The sequence below is a fragment of the Sphaeramia orbicularis genome, chromosome 19 (genome assembly GCF_902148855.1).
Source record: "Sphaeramia orbicularis chromosome 19, fSphaOr1.1, whole genome shotgun sequence".
NCBI lineage: Eukaryota > Metazoa > Chordata > Actinopteri > Kurtiformes > Apogonidae > Sphaeramia > Sphaeramia orbicularis.
Window position 1 is genome coordinate 21,020,659 of NC_043975.1, and position 15,187 is coordinate 21,035,845.

General features: G+C 38.2%; 1 protein-coding gene across 1 annotated transcript; it reads right to left on the minus strand.

Annotated features, from left to right (window-relative positions):
* Nucleotides 1-563: 563 nt before the first annotated feature.
* On the minus strand, nt 564-14,529 carry LOC115410673 (guanine nucleotide-binding protein subunit alpha-13-like). The gene is made up of 5 exons (XM_030122419.1): nt 14,048-14,529; nt 12,826-13,052; nt 7,661-7,711; nt 5,050-5,250; nt 564-3,443 (listed from the first exon to the last, which is right to left on the minus strand). Exons 1-5 carry the CDS (start codon nt 14,328-14,330, stop codon nt 3,072-3,074), a joined length of 1,134 nt encoding a protein of 377 aa, XP_029978279.1. The 5' UTR covers nt 14,331-14,529; the 3' UTR covers nt 564-3,071.
* Between the last annotated feature and the right edge of the window lie 658 nt (nt 14,530-15,187).

The following is a 15,187-nucleotide window of genomic DNA, read 5'->3' on the forward strand; positions in this document are numbered from 1 at the left end:
TCTAAAATTACTTGTCATGAAGTCGTCGTTCTTTTCCCTGCGTACAAATGTGTCATAGTCTGGTACACACGATGTGTGTCAAAGAAATAATAAGTCATGTTATGAATGCATTTTCTCCTCAAGTATTATGCAAATTATGAATGTGATGCAGGGAAAAAACCTTGAAACATTAATATTCCATCAAATTCTACTGACTTTAGACAGAAGATCCTTAGTGGTTTGATGACTTCCAAAGCAATATGTATCTACATAAGATGCATTTCCTTGTAAATGTCCTCTTCTTTTGTTATTGAGTGTTAACTACCGGCAATTAACCATCACAACTTACTATTATGATAATGTGATAGTATGATAACCTCCAAGATGAAGTCTGTAATATTACAATTAGAGAATTGTAGATTTTGTACAATTTCTCAATTCAGTGTTGGCTCTTTGGTCAGCTTCACTATTAAAACAGTATATGGTGACTGCACCGTGATAAAGTAAAAAAGGTTGTGAATAAAGGTTAAAATTAATCCAAAATGCCTAAAATGTAAACAGCTTCATGGACAAACGAGCTGCAGTTCATTCATTAGAAAAGTGTATTTTATTGATAGGGTTAGAGTGGCATGAGTCTTGACACAGGAATAATTTCAAAAGGTGATGAAAAAAAAAATTACATAAAAATAAATCTAAGCACAGATTATTTTCATTGGAAAAAGCAGTGATTTGAAACACGAACGGAAAAAAATATGCCATTCTACAACCATTTACATATAAGGAGATAAACCTGAATATTATTTACATTGCAACAGATTACAGTATGTACAAAGCCAGGAGTGGAAGCCAACAGCAGCTCACAAGAGCTTTATTTTGGAGAAAAACTGAGACTGCTGATATGAACAGTCTCATGAAAGCTTGGTGTGATTTGGCAGAGAAACACAGATTATAACAGTGCCTGGAAGTTGTCCTCTAACAAAGATCAGCCCACTACAGAATACAGTGGAAGACAAAGGTATTCATTGCCAGCAGCTTTTGTTTCTACATTTTTTTCTGCAAATTCAAAATAACTTTTAAAGGGAAATCCCAAACAGCACAAAAGGGGTTTTCAATAACGCCTGGAGTCGCAACTCAGTGCCAACACAGATATTCTCACATCATGGGTTACATCTCACCACAGCTATGCTGGATACAGTATTTTCAGACAATCTGCACATGTAGGGCAAGTCTCTGTACATTTATTAACAGACATTCATCATTCAGGCAAACAGGGGGAGGTCTGTCCCTTTACAAGGCATCTAAAATCAGAGACATGGAAATCGAGAAAGGTCAGGCAACATTTAGGGGTCAATGCCAGGGGGATACAGTACCAGTCAATGCCCATCTAACTGTACTGAGGCCTGGCTGAGGCTCACAGCTCTGCTTACATTACTTTGTTCACCAACAAAGTCATCACAATAAATGCCGGTTTTGATTCAACCCTGAGAAAAAAAAAGTAGACTGCATACTCACTTTTGGCACACCTACCTAATGTGTCAAGGAATGTAATCTGCCCTCTGAACAACAGAAATAACCAAGGGCAAATTATAGATTTAATAAAACCCATTATAGAAATGCTTTGTGAAACCTTAAAGAAACTGGATTTGACATTCAGCACACATACCCCTTTTCCACCAACATGAGCCTAGCACAAGTTCTGGTTTGCAGTTGGTTCAACTTCTAAACCTAAGAACCGGTTTACTTCTCCAAGAGCTAGGGAGTCATTCTGTCAGGGTTTATGTCTCTGCTTTCCCAGCAGTGCTAGTGTGAAAATGGAGGACATTATGCTGCTTGTTTTGCCAGCTATGGACGGCGAGGCTCTGGTTTTTCTTTGGATTAGGCAGACTAGGCACTATACCAGCTCTGTTTTTGTTTTTTCTATTGCCATTACAAAGTCTTAGATGACCTTACTGGTTATGACACCATCCTCCCCAAGTCCCTGATGTACATGGTTCTTTGTTCTAGACCAGCACAGTGTTTTTACTGGTCTGGACCTTGTTGACCTTATTGGTAGTCACTTCCTTGGCTGTCAAAATGCAAAGAACTGGTTGAAGATCAGACACCTGCTCCGAACCAACCCTCAAATGGCGTTAGTGGGAAAAGGGGCAACAGATATCAGCGCAGACAGTGGAGTTAACAGTGATGATGTCTATAAATGTAATAATGGAGTAGTTGCCCTTTTCTAACATTTTCCACAAACAAGGTGCCGGTGCTGGAGCCAATTACCACAACTTGTATTAAACAGCGACTCCAGCCATCAGTGAGTCGGTTAGTCCTCGTTGGCTCCGTGCTGGCACTTTAAGCCAAGAATCAAGGAGGAACAGTGCTGTAATACAGTAAAACCAAAGACAGAACAGGTTGATGAAGCCCCAACAATGCAGCACAGGTTAGTGCAACAAAAATAATGGAGTGGATTTTGATTTGGTGATTGCAGGGACTAGACACAAACTGGCAAAAAGCTCTGAAAGTTGGACGTTTAAGACGATCAACAAAATGCCTTCAGGTGATCTTAGTTTTCAATTGATGTCTAGTCTTGTCTTATTCCCCTACATGATGTTTTGACTTTTGATTACATACTAAATTCACCCTGGTTGCTCTTGTTCTATGTCTTTTTTTTTTCTTGGTCGTGTATCTAGTGAAACAACCACATGCCTGGTTTGTAAAATGTTTTGCTTGTTTCCACGGCTGAGAGATGCCAGCACCAGCACCTTGTAAGTTGAAAAGCTCCAGTGAGTCTTGTGCTGTAAGGCAGTGCTCAGGCCAGAAGAGAGTCTCCAGAGGAGGCAGCAGGGATCAGGTTGCATCCGACATCCAAGCTGGTCCCGTCATAATTACCACAAACAGTCTGCCCTACGGACTCCTTTCTCCTACCTTACCCTGGGCTAACAAGGAGCTTTGACTCTTCAAAAGAGGTGAGTAAAAACTAATATAAAAACGGCTGAAGAAGAATGTGCTATCAGATTCTTCTGAGGCTGGCCTGTCCCAAGTCCTCTTTAGGAGCAAGGGGTGGTTTGTCCCCGTTCAGGTCCTCTACTTTCACAGGATGACAGGGGTCATTGGAGCATGAGCTGTTTGAGGTTGTCGTGGAGGATGGTGTCCCTGACGTCCCGGAACACCAGCCTGATGTTCTCCGTGTTGATCGCCGTGGTGAAGTGGTGGTACAGCGGCTTCTGGGTGGCGTCGCGTCTCTTGGTCCGGAAGCACTCCACCATGAACGCCTGGATTTCTGGCAGGCTGTGCTCAGGCCCGGTGTATTCGGGAAAGTAGTCTTTAAGTGGAACACTCTTCACCTTCTCCTCCAGCAGGTCCGTCTTGTTGAGGAAGAGGATGATGGAGACGTTGACAAAGACACGGTTGTTCACAATGGTCTCGAAAATGTTGAGTGATTCACGGAGTCGGTTGGTTTGCCTGTCCTCCATCAACACCTGGTAAAACACACAGGAGAGTAAACTACGACTGCTGCAACAACCAGTACTGATGTTGGGGTACTAAGAGACACAACAACAAAAATACAGCAGAGAGAAATGTGGAAAACACTCATAAGCAGTTGCCAACAAACATGCCCAAACTTTACTTCCCATCTGACCTGTGCCATTTTCAGTGTGAAGCTATTATTATTTTTGGTTTGATCTGTTTATAATAAGTTCATTAAACACTTTGTATTCATGACAGAATGACATCAACTGAAATTTGAAGCTTTACATAGTGAAAGAGGAGCCACTTATGACAGGATCTTAATATTATATAGATTACTTATCACTTTATGCTAGCTCTACACTAGGTTTTTATATATAGAGAGATAGAAATATCATAGATGCATGCTCACTTTACTGTCACCCTCCATTTTAAATGCTGCTGAGATACTTGCATTTTCCCACTTTGGGATCCCTAAAGTCTTACCTTATATAAGACACATATTATTATATGTTTTAATATGATATACATACATCAATTATATTATCTGTAACATAAATTGTAAAATGATTGAAAATAATGTGTCTGTTCATTATAAACTGCGACTTTACTGAAAACATGGATTAAAAATATAAAATCATCTAACTTTGCCTTTTGTAGAAACTGGAAACCTGATCATTTGAGGTAGTACAGCATATTCATATTAGTATATTCAAAACAGTAACAGGGTTCATGCAGGTTTCAAGAACTTAATCTGAGATTTATGAGTATAATTTCAGACTTAATCCACACCGCCAAATAAGTACAAAGGATAACTTTGGTGTCAACCACGAACTACATGTACTGTCCTACACCCAAATGTCACTCAACTTGCACAGTGACATTAGCAGAAACACTTAACTTGTTTTTATTTAGCTCTTATTTATTGTGAGATGCTATGTTAACCCACATCTCAAAGCACTTACATAGGTATAGTTTTCATTAATAGTTGTTGCTTCCATGTTAGTTTGTTTTGTAGTTTTTGTTATAGAATGATCAATCCAGTCAATTTAACATCCATCAACTTTACTTCAATTGACTATTTGATGGTCGATAATTATAAAATAGATTTAGATTTAGATTTAGATTTAATTTATTGGTCCCCGTGGGGAAATTCATCTTCACTGACTGAAAACATTACAGGAGAAAAAAAAAAAAAAAAAATAGGGCCATTACTTTGACATATACTAAGGTTGTGACACGAGTCACTGTTTTAGTAGAAACAGTCATTTCAGATTCACTTGGGTACCAAAGTCAGTTTATTGGACTTTTAACTCTTAAAAGACCCATGACTCAGACAGTCGGAATATATTTTCTTTTGCCTTTTGCTTAATCCATTAACTTTATTTGATATTGTTAGGGAAACTCACTTAGATTTTGGGAAATCTGTCCAACATATCCACAGAAAAGGAGCGTGCGCACACACACACACACACACACACACACACACAGCAATAACAACTTATCAAAGTCACCAAACATTATCTACTAGAACAAACCGATTAATGTGCCCCTTATCTCAAGTGAGTGAGTGCAGGCGTGTGAGTGGAAATGGGATGCCACAGCGGGGGTTTTCACCTGGTCGTATTCGGAGGAGGAGACGAGGAAGAGGATGGAAGTGACCGAGTCGAAACACTCGAACCAGCGCCTCCTCTCTGACCGCTGCCCTCCAACATCCACCATCTTAAATGGTACCTTCTTAATCTCAAAGTCATATTCATGGATGCCCTTGGTGGGTTTACGGGCCAGCAGGATGTCCTGTTGGCTGGGGAGATAATTCTGTGGCAAGACAAAAAGCACACTATAAACACATGCCCACTTGTATAAGTCCAAAGAATACAATTTGTACAACGTTGATTTTACTTGTATTTGACTAAAATGTGTTTGTACTGAATGGATGAGGATTTTTAATATCTGTGAGTGGGCAAAGAAAAGTAAAATCAAATAAGTAACTGCATAATGGTGGTTTCAAAGGAAGGTTTATCAATAATTCCCATAATCAAAGGTAATGCATCCAAATGTGTGATTAATGAACATAAAAATACATGTGAATATACAGTGACATAAGCTACCCATTATCTATGTTTTTATGATGCTACTCAACAATTTGTCCTTCACTTCATTGTCTTTTTATACAAAACAGGGAACACTTAACTCCAAACTGCAAAAGTTGACTGACAACAATGTTTGGATCCTATTTGGAAAACACACCCATATTTATGCACGAGCTCTATGACGGAAGGTGTGGTCAATTCATCCCGTCAATACAAATAAAAATAGTCATGTTTCTAGCATATATTTGAGTTAATACAGCTCAGTTTTTCTCTAATCTGACCATATAAAGAGCACCATCCTACCACTTCTACCCTTTTACATTTTTGAGAAAATACCTGCTGTTGTACTCTCCATTTAAGAGGATTGAAATGTTGACATTATTTAACTTATGTGGTTTTGGTGTACATGTGGAGTCGTTCCTTTTTGTTAATGAATGCATTTTTTTTTTTTGGAAACCCTGTACCTATCATGATATGCGAATCACTGGTCTGTTTTTACTCAGTTTGAAACACAAATCAACAATAGGTCTGGAACAGTTACAGGGATTTTTACATCCATAAAATGCTGATTTTTCACTGCCTGACAGCAGTGCTCTGTGTGAAAGTATTTACTGAAAATATAATTAAATAAATCAAGTGAAAAACTATACTGAAAAGTTTCTTAGTTTCTGTTGATCAACAATCAAATGACAGCTTGTTTTATGTAACTACATTAGGGCTGGGTAATAAGACCAAAAAGACGATTCTTACTTTTAATAGTTTTTTGTTTTTTTTTCTGCTCAAAATAAAACACAATGAGAGTGTATTGCTCTTTATTCTAACTATGGGTCAAAATATATTTATGTAAAAATCACATCTGGTTAGCAATGAATGAAGAAACATTAACAATGAATATATTACAACAAAGAAACAAACAAGCAGCAATTTGGACTCTTGGTAAGCAAGAATGAAAAACAAACTACAATTCATAATATGGGGGATTTTTCACATTAATCAAGTATAATAGTTTTGTTTTTATTGACCCTTCTTGCTCAACATAAATTTTGTAACTTGTTTCGTTGACTGTAACATTATCATTGTGAAAATGTTTCTCCAGTCTTTACCAATGAGTGGTGATATTATGTAAAAAGTTTTTATTCATTCATTTTCTGAACCCTTAGTACTTGGCTGGAGCCCATCCTGGCAACCAACAGGCGAAGGCAGAGTAGACTCTGGACATCTGACATACACACATATAGATATGCCTGACTTTTTTTGACTGATTAACCTATTAAGTATGTGTCATTGAACAGTGGGAGGAAGCTGGAGTACCCACAGAGAACAATTAATGCAAATGGGCATGTTTTCTTTTTGTTACTGTTATTTGATATTGCTTATACATGGTGTACAGTTTACACACTAACCTATGGCTCTGTGTTATTTGTGTCATGATTGTGGATGCTGTATGTCCATATGTGATGTCTGTTTACATCTCTGTCTTTCATTATGTGCTGATGTATTGTGTGTGATTATATTGTATGAGCTCCTTTTGTATGTTTGGACTATATATGCTGTCTCTGTATGATTGTACTGATGTTTCCCTGTTCTCTTTTATCTTTTTTGATTTATCTTGTCTCTTAACTGTCTTAACTCTCTGTTTTTAATTAATGTGCTGTAATATATTATTTTTTTAGGTTGCCCATTGTCATTAGGCCAGGAACTACAGCAGGATGCTAGCTATGTTGGCTAAAGCTGCCCCTTTTTTACTGTTATTGATACAGTTAATTAATTGGGATTGTCCACGATACAATAAACTAAACTAAACTAAATTAAGACTCTACTTTTCAATCATGTTTTATTTTTGGTTTATGTAGATGTAAGAGGCCAGATAACTGTGATTCATCTGTTATACTGAAATCATCCAGCCGTAGTGCAAATAAATAGACTCCATTTGAGTCTGTTTTTGCCAAAGACATAGATGTCCCGCTGGTCACTTAATTAGACGCTTTCACACCATTAGTCAGCATTTCTTTATTTTGAGCTACTGTCTATGTTGTTTCTTCAGTTTGCTGTTAAATCGTCTAGACATGTCGCAATATTAACTATTACATCCACAGGACTGATTATAACAATCAGTGCAGGCAGAAACAACTTACCGGCTCGCCAAGCTTATCCAGATTATCCAAGAAATACTTCACTGACTCGCCCTGAAGAAGGATAGGAGAAGAATTCCTGTTAGTTCTATACAATTCAGAAAAATGGCATTTTCATCATAAAGTGCATTTGAATTACAGTTGACAGCTTTTATTGCAATCTCAGGAGTATGAATACCGAGACGAGGAGGGAAGAGTGGCTGCCTCACAAGCAACCGCTGGTAATCGGTTTGTTTTCGCTGACGTTTTCTTTTTCAAGTGATCTGTGTGAATATGCGCTGATCAGGTGAAGCAGGATGTGATGTATTTGTCACTGCAGAAGACACGTGTTTGTGTCTTTGATGTATACACAACTGTGGCTAGGCCTGCGTGTGTGTTTTTCTAGACCGTTCTGACGGTGTTCATGTGCAATTAGTGCAAGCCCAGGCATGAGGCTGCCAAGACTGAGAAGCATTCCTCTATCTGTGTGTCCTGTAGGCTGCACAACCTAAAAGCTGAGCTCACAGAACAAAACCCATCTTACCCTTTGGCTTTCCTGTAATCCACTATCTCTTTACTGTAATGTACCACGCCTTTTGTGCAGATTGTTTGCATCTATTTTGCATTTATGACTAAAAACACCAACGTGCCTTTTTTTTTTTTTTTTTCAATAAAATTGATGTTATCAGCAGTAATAGTAGTTGTACGACCTGGATTTGTGGTCTCACGCAACGTTCCAGCCATTTTCCTCACTGTAAGCTTCTGTACTCACCTTTTGATCTTTACAAAACTACCCTGACCTGAAAAACCTGTGTGTTTGTGTATGAGTGTGTGCGTTTGTGTGCACGCTGGACATGTGTGCAAGGCTTAGATTACACAAGGGAGGAGCAGAGTAGTGTGGAGCTAAAAACTGCAGCCAAAGAAGATGTTTCTGTGAACTACACTTTTATTCTGGCTTTGCTCGAGTACAGAAAGAATCTGAGAGAACCAGTGGTTTTGAAATCGTCCAAAATCAGTCAGATAAAAAAAGGAGAAGAGAAACAAGAACAGTAATCACGCTGAGCTTGACCTGACTACATCTGCTCACTGTCTATAAGAAAAAGTGAAACATTTCATATTTGGCTCAGTTCTCACAGACCACTTGAAAAAACAAAACAAAACAAAAAAAAAAAACACTAAAATTTCAGGCAGATCTTTGTTTATTTGTCACCTTTTCTCATGTCCAATTAAATATGCCATGTCATTAGGAAGCATCAGCAAAATGACAGTAAATACTCTGGAGGGAAAAATCTTTATGGTGAATTTTCTGGTGAACTTTGTACTACACAAAGTGAAAAAAGCCATGTGCGATTCCACTGTGTACATGTGTTTTCAATGGTAATCACTCACAAGCCTGAAGGCATGTGTGATTTGCGATGCAAATACTTAAAGCAGGGTCAAAACACAACGAGTTGTATCTACTGGCACACAGACAAATTAGCCCTCGCTAACAAGAGCAGGGAGAATTTTAATAGTTCCCAACAGAGAAGCTGTTTTCCCTTCAGTTTTTATGAGATTCTGTGTTAACGGGGGAGCTCGTCTTTTGGAACGACAATACCCTCAGGTGTAAAGAACCAAATTGAACATTTAGTGTATTAAATTAAGACTTTATGGCTCATTCTTGCAAACGTGTGAGAGAACAGCACAAAGATAAGGATTAGAAGCGGAGGCAAGTCATTGACTACAGTATGTAATTCAGTATCCTCAAATCAATATCTATTAGCCATGAACAACAGGACAATATACTGTATAATATGACAGTGTAAACTAGTCCTTTACCAGGGATCTATTCTCTTATTTACTAAAGTAGATGAGAAAATGTACTACATTGCAGTAATTACTAATATTGTAGTATTAACCATTATTGGAATAAGGTGCAGTACTATTTAAGATGAAGAGAAAGAAAAACTGCTGAGGTTTCTCTTTTGTTTTGGAGAGATATAACACCAGATTAGCTTCAACAGACAGTGTTTTTTGTCTACAAAATGCTTTTTTAAAAATCAAGGTCACCTGTTATTCATGAGATTGGTATTGCACATCTTCATTGGATTGTGTTGAGCGTCTCTACATATTTTAATAGAATCAAAATGTGGCAAAAATGCATCATTTTTAGTTAAATAAAGCAATACAACTCAGAGTAGCTTACCCTGACGGAAATCTTATTAAATTACATGTTATTTGAACTATATCATCTCCTAATATAAATACTCTGCATTATTAAAACTGAACAGTCTTGAACTTTATTAAAAGAATCAATTTTTCTAATGATACCAAAATCCTAGTCACTGTAAGGGAAATAAAAGATCAAATCTTTTCCAATCTGCTTAGTATCACATATCAATGTTGATCATCTAAAAACATTCAATCCTATTAAATCAATAGGTCTGAAATGAGATGAAATATCCTCAAATTTAACAAGCATTTTTGCACAAAAGAAAGTATGCTAACAAACATTCACCACATCTTTCAACAAAATGAGGAGATATTTTTGTCATAACTATCATTCCAAGTTCAAAAGATGATCTCATGGTGAGTTTTTTGCTGACTACTGATAACACTGATCTACAATGTTATGGAAATGAGTGGATTTCGAGATAAAATGTTCTAAATCTAACTTATACTTTAAAAAGATAAACGGGAAAACAAATGACAAAAGTGCTGGTTGGCTAATGTTACAGTGTTATATGGATATATGACAAAGTGTTATTACATATGTACATGGGTTTATGTACAGTTCATTTACATAGAATAGATCTGTAACATTAGGAGGAATCTTAAAATGAATGCATGCTGTTGGATTTGTTTTTTGTTGTTGTATGTGTGTTTTGTATATGTTCTGTATAAAAACAACAATTCCTATTGTTTAGTTTTTTTTTCACTACTGCTGTAAAAAAAAAAAAAAAAACTCAATAAAAAATAACTGGGGAAAAAATGAATGCATGCTGATATACAGACAGTCTTTTGATTTAAAACTAGGCTAGAGCTTAAAGAAAAATATTCCTTTTGAGTAAAACCCATTTTCTTGGCATTTCAGGAGTTTTGACCCAATATGCATCTTAAAAGCTATAGCAAACTAACATTTTTGACTTGATTTTCTTTATTAGTGGCTCAATGTTGGTACAGTTTCACTACTACAACATTCTGTTTGTAGACAAGTGTAATATCAGTACTAAAGTACAGGGAGTGAGTATCATCACTGGTCACATGCTCAGTTCACACTTATATACACATATTCATGTGTATATGTCATTATTTGTATATGTGTACCTTAAGGCTTGTGAGACGTGTTTTTGAGCAAATAATGCGGAGTGAGAGAGCCGGTAAGCATAAAGCTGTTTAAATACAGATCAACATTCCTGCTCTGATCACACTTATTCCCCTTTCTGTCTGCACAACTAGCACACAATAACCAACAAGCCGGGTGTGTGAGAGGCTAACAAAACACCATTGAGAACAGTTGAGGCTTATGCAACTGACTGAAAAAAAAAAAAAAAAAAAAATCTCCTATTTCTCTGATCGAAAATTTGAGCACTTGTCTGGTTTTCTCCTGCATAAATAAATGGCCCTAAGATAAAGTTCATCATATGTCCCGACAGATCACAGAAAATACAAGTGTAAGATAGTACTTTTTATGTTTACAACAGGATGTGAGAGCAACAGCAGGCGAATAGAAAATCCAAGAGAGGACGTGAACGTGCACTCGACCACAGCTGGTATTCTAGGGTAAATGTCAGTGCGTTAAAACATGCATGCTGACAGTTCAGATACAAGGAGCAGGGAGAGGTGTAAACAGGAAGCTGAGTAAATCACATGTCTGACAACTCGACTGAGAGCGCGAGACAATCGGGGAAGGAGGAAAGGGAGGATGAATGAAGAAGAAAATTAGTTTCACTTTCGATTTTTACTGCCATCTTTAACATTGTATCAGCTGCAATTTTCATGAAAGAGCTACTTGAGACTAGGGCTGCAATGACTAGTCGACGGCAAAATAAGTCAACAACTAATTTAGTGATGTCATCGTGTGTATCCTACATGATGCAATTCCATGCTAAACAATGTTTCATCGTAGCCAACTGAAGTAGCTAAGCATGAGACATCTCACTTCTACCAAAATTTTGATGTACTGACAGCACATGTGCACTAATGATCAGGAACAGAAGGGGCAGCGGTCAAAACCGGCTGAAAAGAGGCAACACGAAATAAACGGTCCAAAGTTTGGGAACATTTCATATGTGACACAACCAAGAAAACTATCACATGTAAAATATGTAAGCTGAGCCAGGCATACCATGAGGTCACTTCAGCTATGGATGAACATTTGCAGAGAAAACTCGTTTTGGAAGATTTAGACACACCTTGTAAGATAATTAGCTCCCATGCTAGTAGCAAGCCTACTACTGTATGTGTATGAGAAAGATCATGACAGCTTTTAAACTGTTTTTAAACTGTAACAACATTACTCTTTAGAGTAATTTTGTCTGACAATTTCATGATTTATGCAGTGTTACGAAGAGTACAGGAGCCATGGGTGGCTTTTTGCAGAATAAGTAGACGTGTATTCCGCAACAACCTACTGCTCTGACCGAGTCACTTCTAAACATGAGACATGAAATATATTGTAGTGTCCCTGCAGTAACTGTTCTGTTAATGTTACTGTTTGAAAGTTCGGCAGTTACTGACTGTAATGCACTGTGTATGGGGGTATGATGGATAGGTGAGTGGATGAGAATGGTATGGGGGCGGAGCCAGTGAGCCAGTGTGTGCGAGAGAGGTGTGAGCAGGAAAACAGAGAGCGGATGACTGAGACAGCCAGCAGTTAAGTTTCCCATTCATTTTTCCTTTCTGTTATTTCGACATGGTTACTGCCGACAGTAACCAATACTGTTGTTTCAATATATTAGTGTGGAATAAACCCTTGTCTGTCCTTCTGATGTCCAGTTGGACGCTACAGTATTTTACTGCCACAATGAATACAATGAATGTAAGAGCCATTGTTTGTTTTTTTTTTGTTCGTAACCTGACTAGTCGTTATAGTGGTTGTTGACTAGTTGACTTTTGAGATGGTCATTAGTTACAGTCCTAAATCTAACAGTGGTGAGAGTCACCTAAAGAATATGAATGAGATCCTGTATGTTTATGCATCTTCTTACCAGCTGAAATTCCCTGCGTCGATCGTAAGCGTTCTGTATGCCCGAATCCTCCCACAGCGCTTTGATAGAGGGCATGTACTGCAAGAAGACAGACGTTTCCAGCTGGCCGCTTGCCATCTTTGCTGACCGGGTGTCGAATGCCATAAGTTTGTCCCCATGCTGTTGGTTGTCCTGGTCGCCCCACGGGATGTGCAGCTTCTCCCGGGCATCCACCAACACACGTATACCTGGAGAGCACGAAAAGAGATGATGTTAAAAGGAGCAAGTATTCGAAAAATGATGCCTTAAGTGGAAGGGAGACAAGAGATGTAGCTGAATTGCTTCCATACCAAAACAACACAACACTGCTGTCAAACCAGACTGTGTTGTGTGGCAAGAGATGGTGAAGAAGAGAGGAGGATGACTACAAATGTGATGTGCAGATCAGGTAACAGAGCAATTCATTTAGTGTGATTTTGATCACCGATAGTCCAATTTATGCAAAAAAAAAAAAAAAAGACAAATGGAAAAATTGAAGTTAATATGAGGGAGTATTTGGTGGTTTTGATTTTCTATCACTTTGAGTTATGGGAAATTTTCCAAATTTTATTTTCTATTTAAAAAACGAAATGATTCACACAAGCAAGCAATAATGAAACTAATGATCTGGTCTTAAGTTTGTATCATTATTCATAAATATTTCCAGTAGAATATGAATAAAGAACAATGACAGTTTCTGTTCTAGTCATCACCTGCACGTAAAACCCTGCTATACACACCCTTTCGAGAAGTTTAACACATTGAATCGTTGATAAGCATTGTTTCAACTATGTAGGGGTGCTGTGGATCATTTTTCTTGCTTGTTTTAACACCTTACAGCTCAATACAGTGGTGTGTTACCCTCCATTAGCTACATCCCTACTTATTGAGCAACAACTAAAGCTGCCTGTGGCATTTGAAAGTGTTAGCATGTGTGTGCCTACTGTAAAAAAATAAATAAATCAATAAATGTGTAACGGGTATGAAGTGAGAAACAGTGTGAGAGGGACATCTAAGCAGGAACATGGTTCATATGGGTGTGCCGACAGCAGATGTAGACTGTTTATGTATGTCCTCTTACCCAGCCCTGCTCAACAGATGTGGAAACTTTCCCATCCATTTAAGCGCCTTTCTAGGGCCTTTCAGTCGCACCATAAAGGTATATCTACTCACATAATGTCCCTGCAGTAAACTGAGAGGTTACCTTTGATAACGTTGCTGTAAATAGTGGCTCTGAAGTCCTCTCTTGCTTGCTGGTCGAAGTCCTGGCCGTGGATGATCCGCATTTGTTTGAGGAAAGTCGACTTGCCGCTCTCGCCAGCGCCTAACAGCAGGATCTTCACCAGCCGTTTCACGTACGTTTTCTCCCGGGAGAGACATCTGTCGATCTCTTTGGACTTTCTAATCTGTTCCCCCTCGCCGCTGTTGAGCAGGCAGACGGGTAGACAAACTTTTAACACGGACCTGGTCGGCAGGAAATCCGCCATGTTCGCACAAACTTCATCGATGCTAATTTGATGCGCGTTCGCGGGGCGCAGGCACGGGACCAAGCCCCTTCCCTAAACTCAGGAAGTAGTGTTGGTGACTGTTTACCATCTATCTTCTACTGGCTCGAATTATACTCAGCTATTTACGTCCTACTGACACACACTAGCATAACATTTTGTCGTCGCTCATACATGTTTACGCTGAAATTTACACTTACACGCTAACCTTAACTAGACACCTGACGCTTTAGTTTTTACAATACAAAGCTACAAACTATAGTCTTTCAGTGCTTGTGACTAAAAGTAAACCACAGAAATGTGAAGTATCTTCCTAACAACACATACCTTATATTCAGATTTAACTGTAAAATAAATCCAAACACTTTTAACTGCCAGCTTGTTTGACGATGCAATGTCGCCCCTAGTGGATAATTCGTTAATTGTGTAACACTATGAACGGAAGAAGTCGAGCTCTGATTGGTTGATCCCCTCTTCCTTTCGGCAATGATGCCTTCAAGTGATGCTATAAATGTCAGCAATATGGAATGCTACATTTGGAAATCTCAATAAAACTGAAAACGCTGTCCGAAATCTTTTGTCGTTTTTATAAGTGAGTTTTTCGGTTGTATTTACAAGGTGAGGGGCAAAAAAAAAAAAGTTAAATTTTATTCAACATATTGTAATTTATGAAGTTAGTCTTTCGATTTTAATAATATCGTAGGTGTGAGTGGAGCGTTTTATTCCTGTGTTGTTGCCATACGCCTCTCTGCTGTGCAAATATATGTATGTTATGTCACATGGTTGCGAGCTTTTAACTGAAAACAGCAAAGAAAAATATAGATGTTTTGTAACTTGCA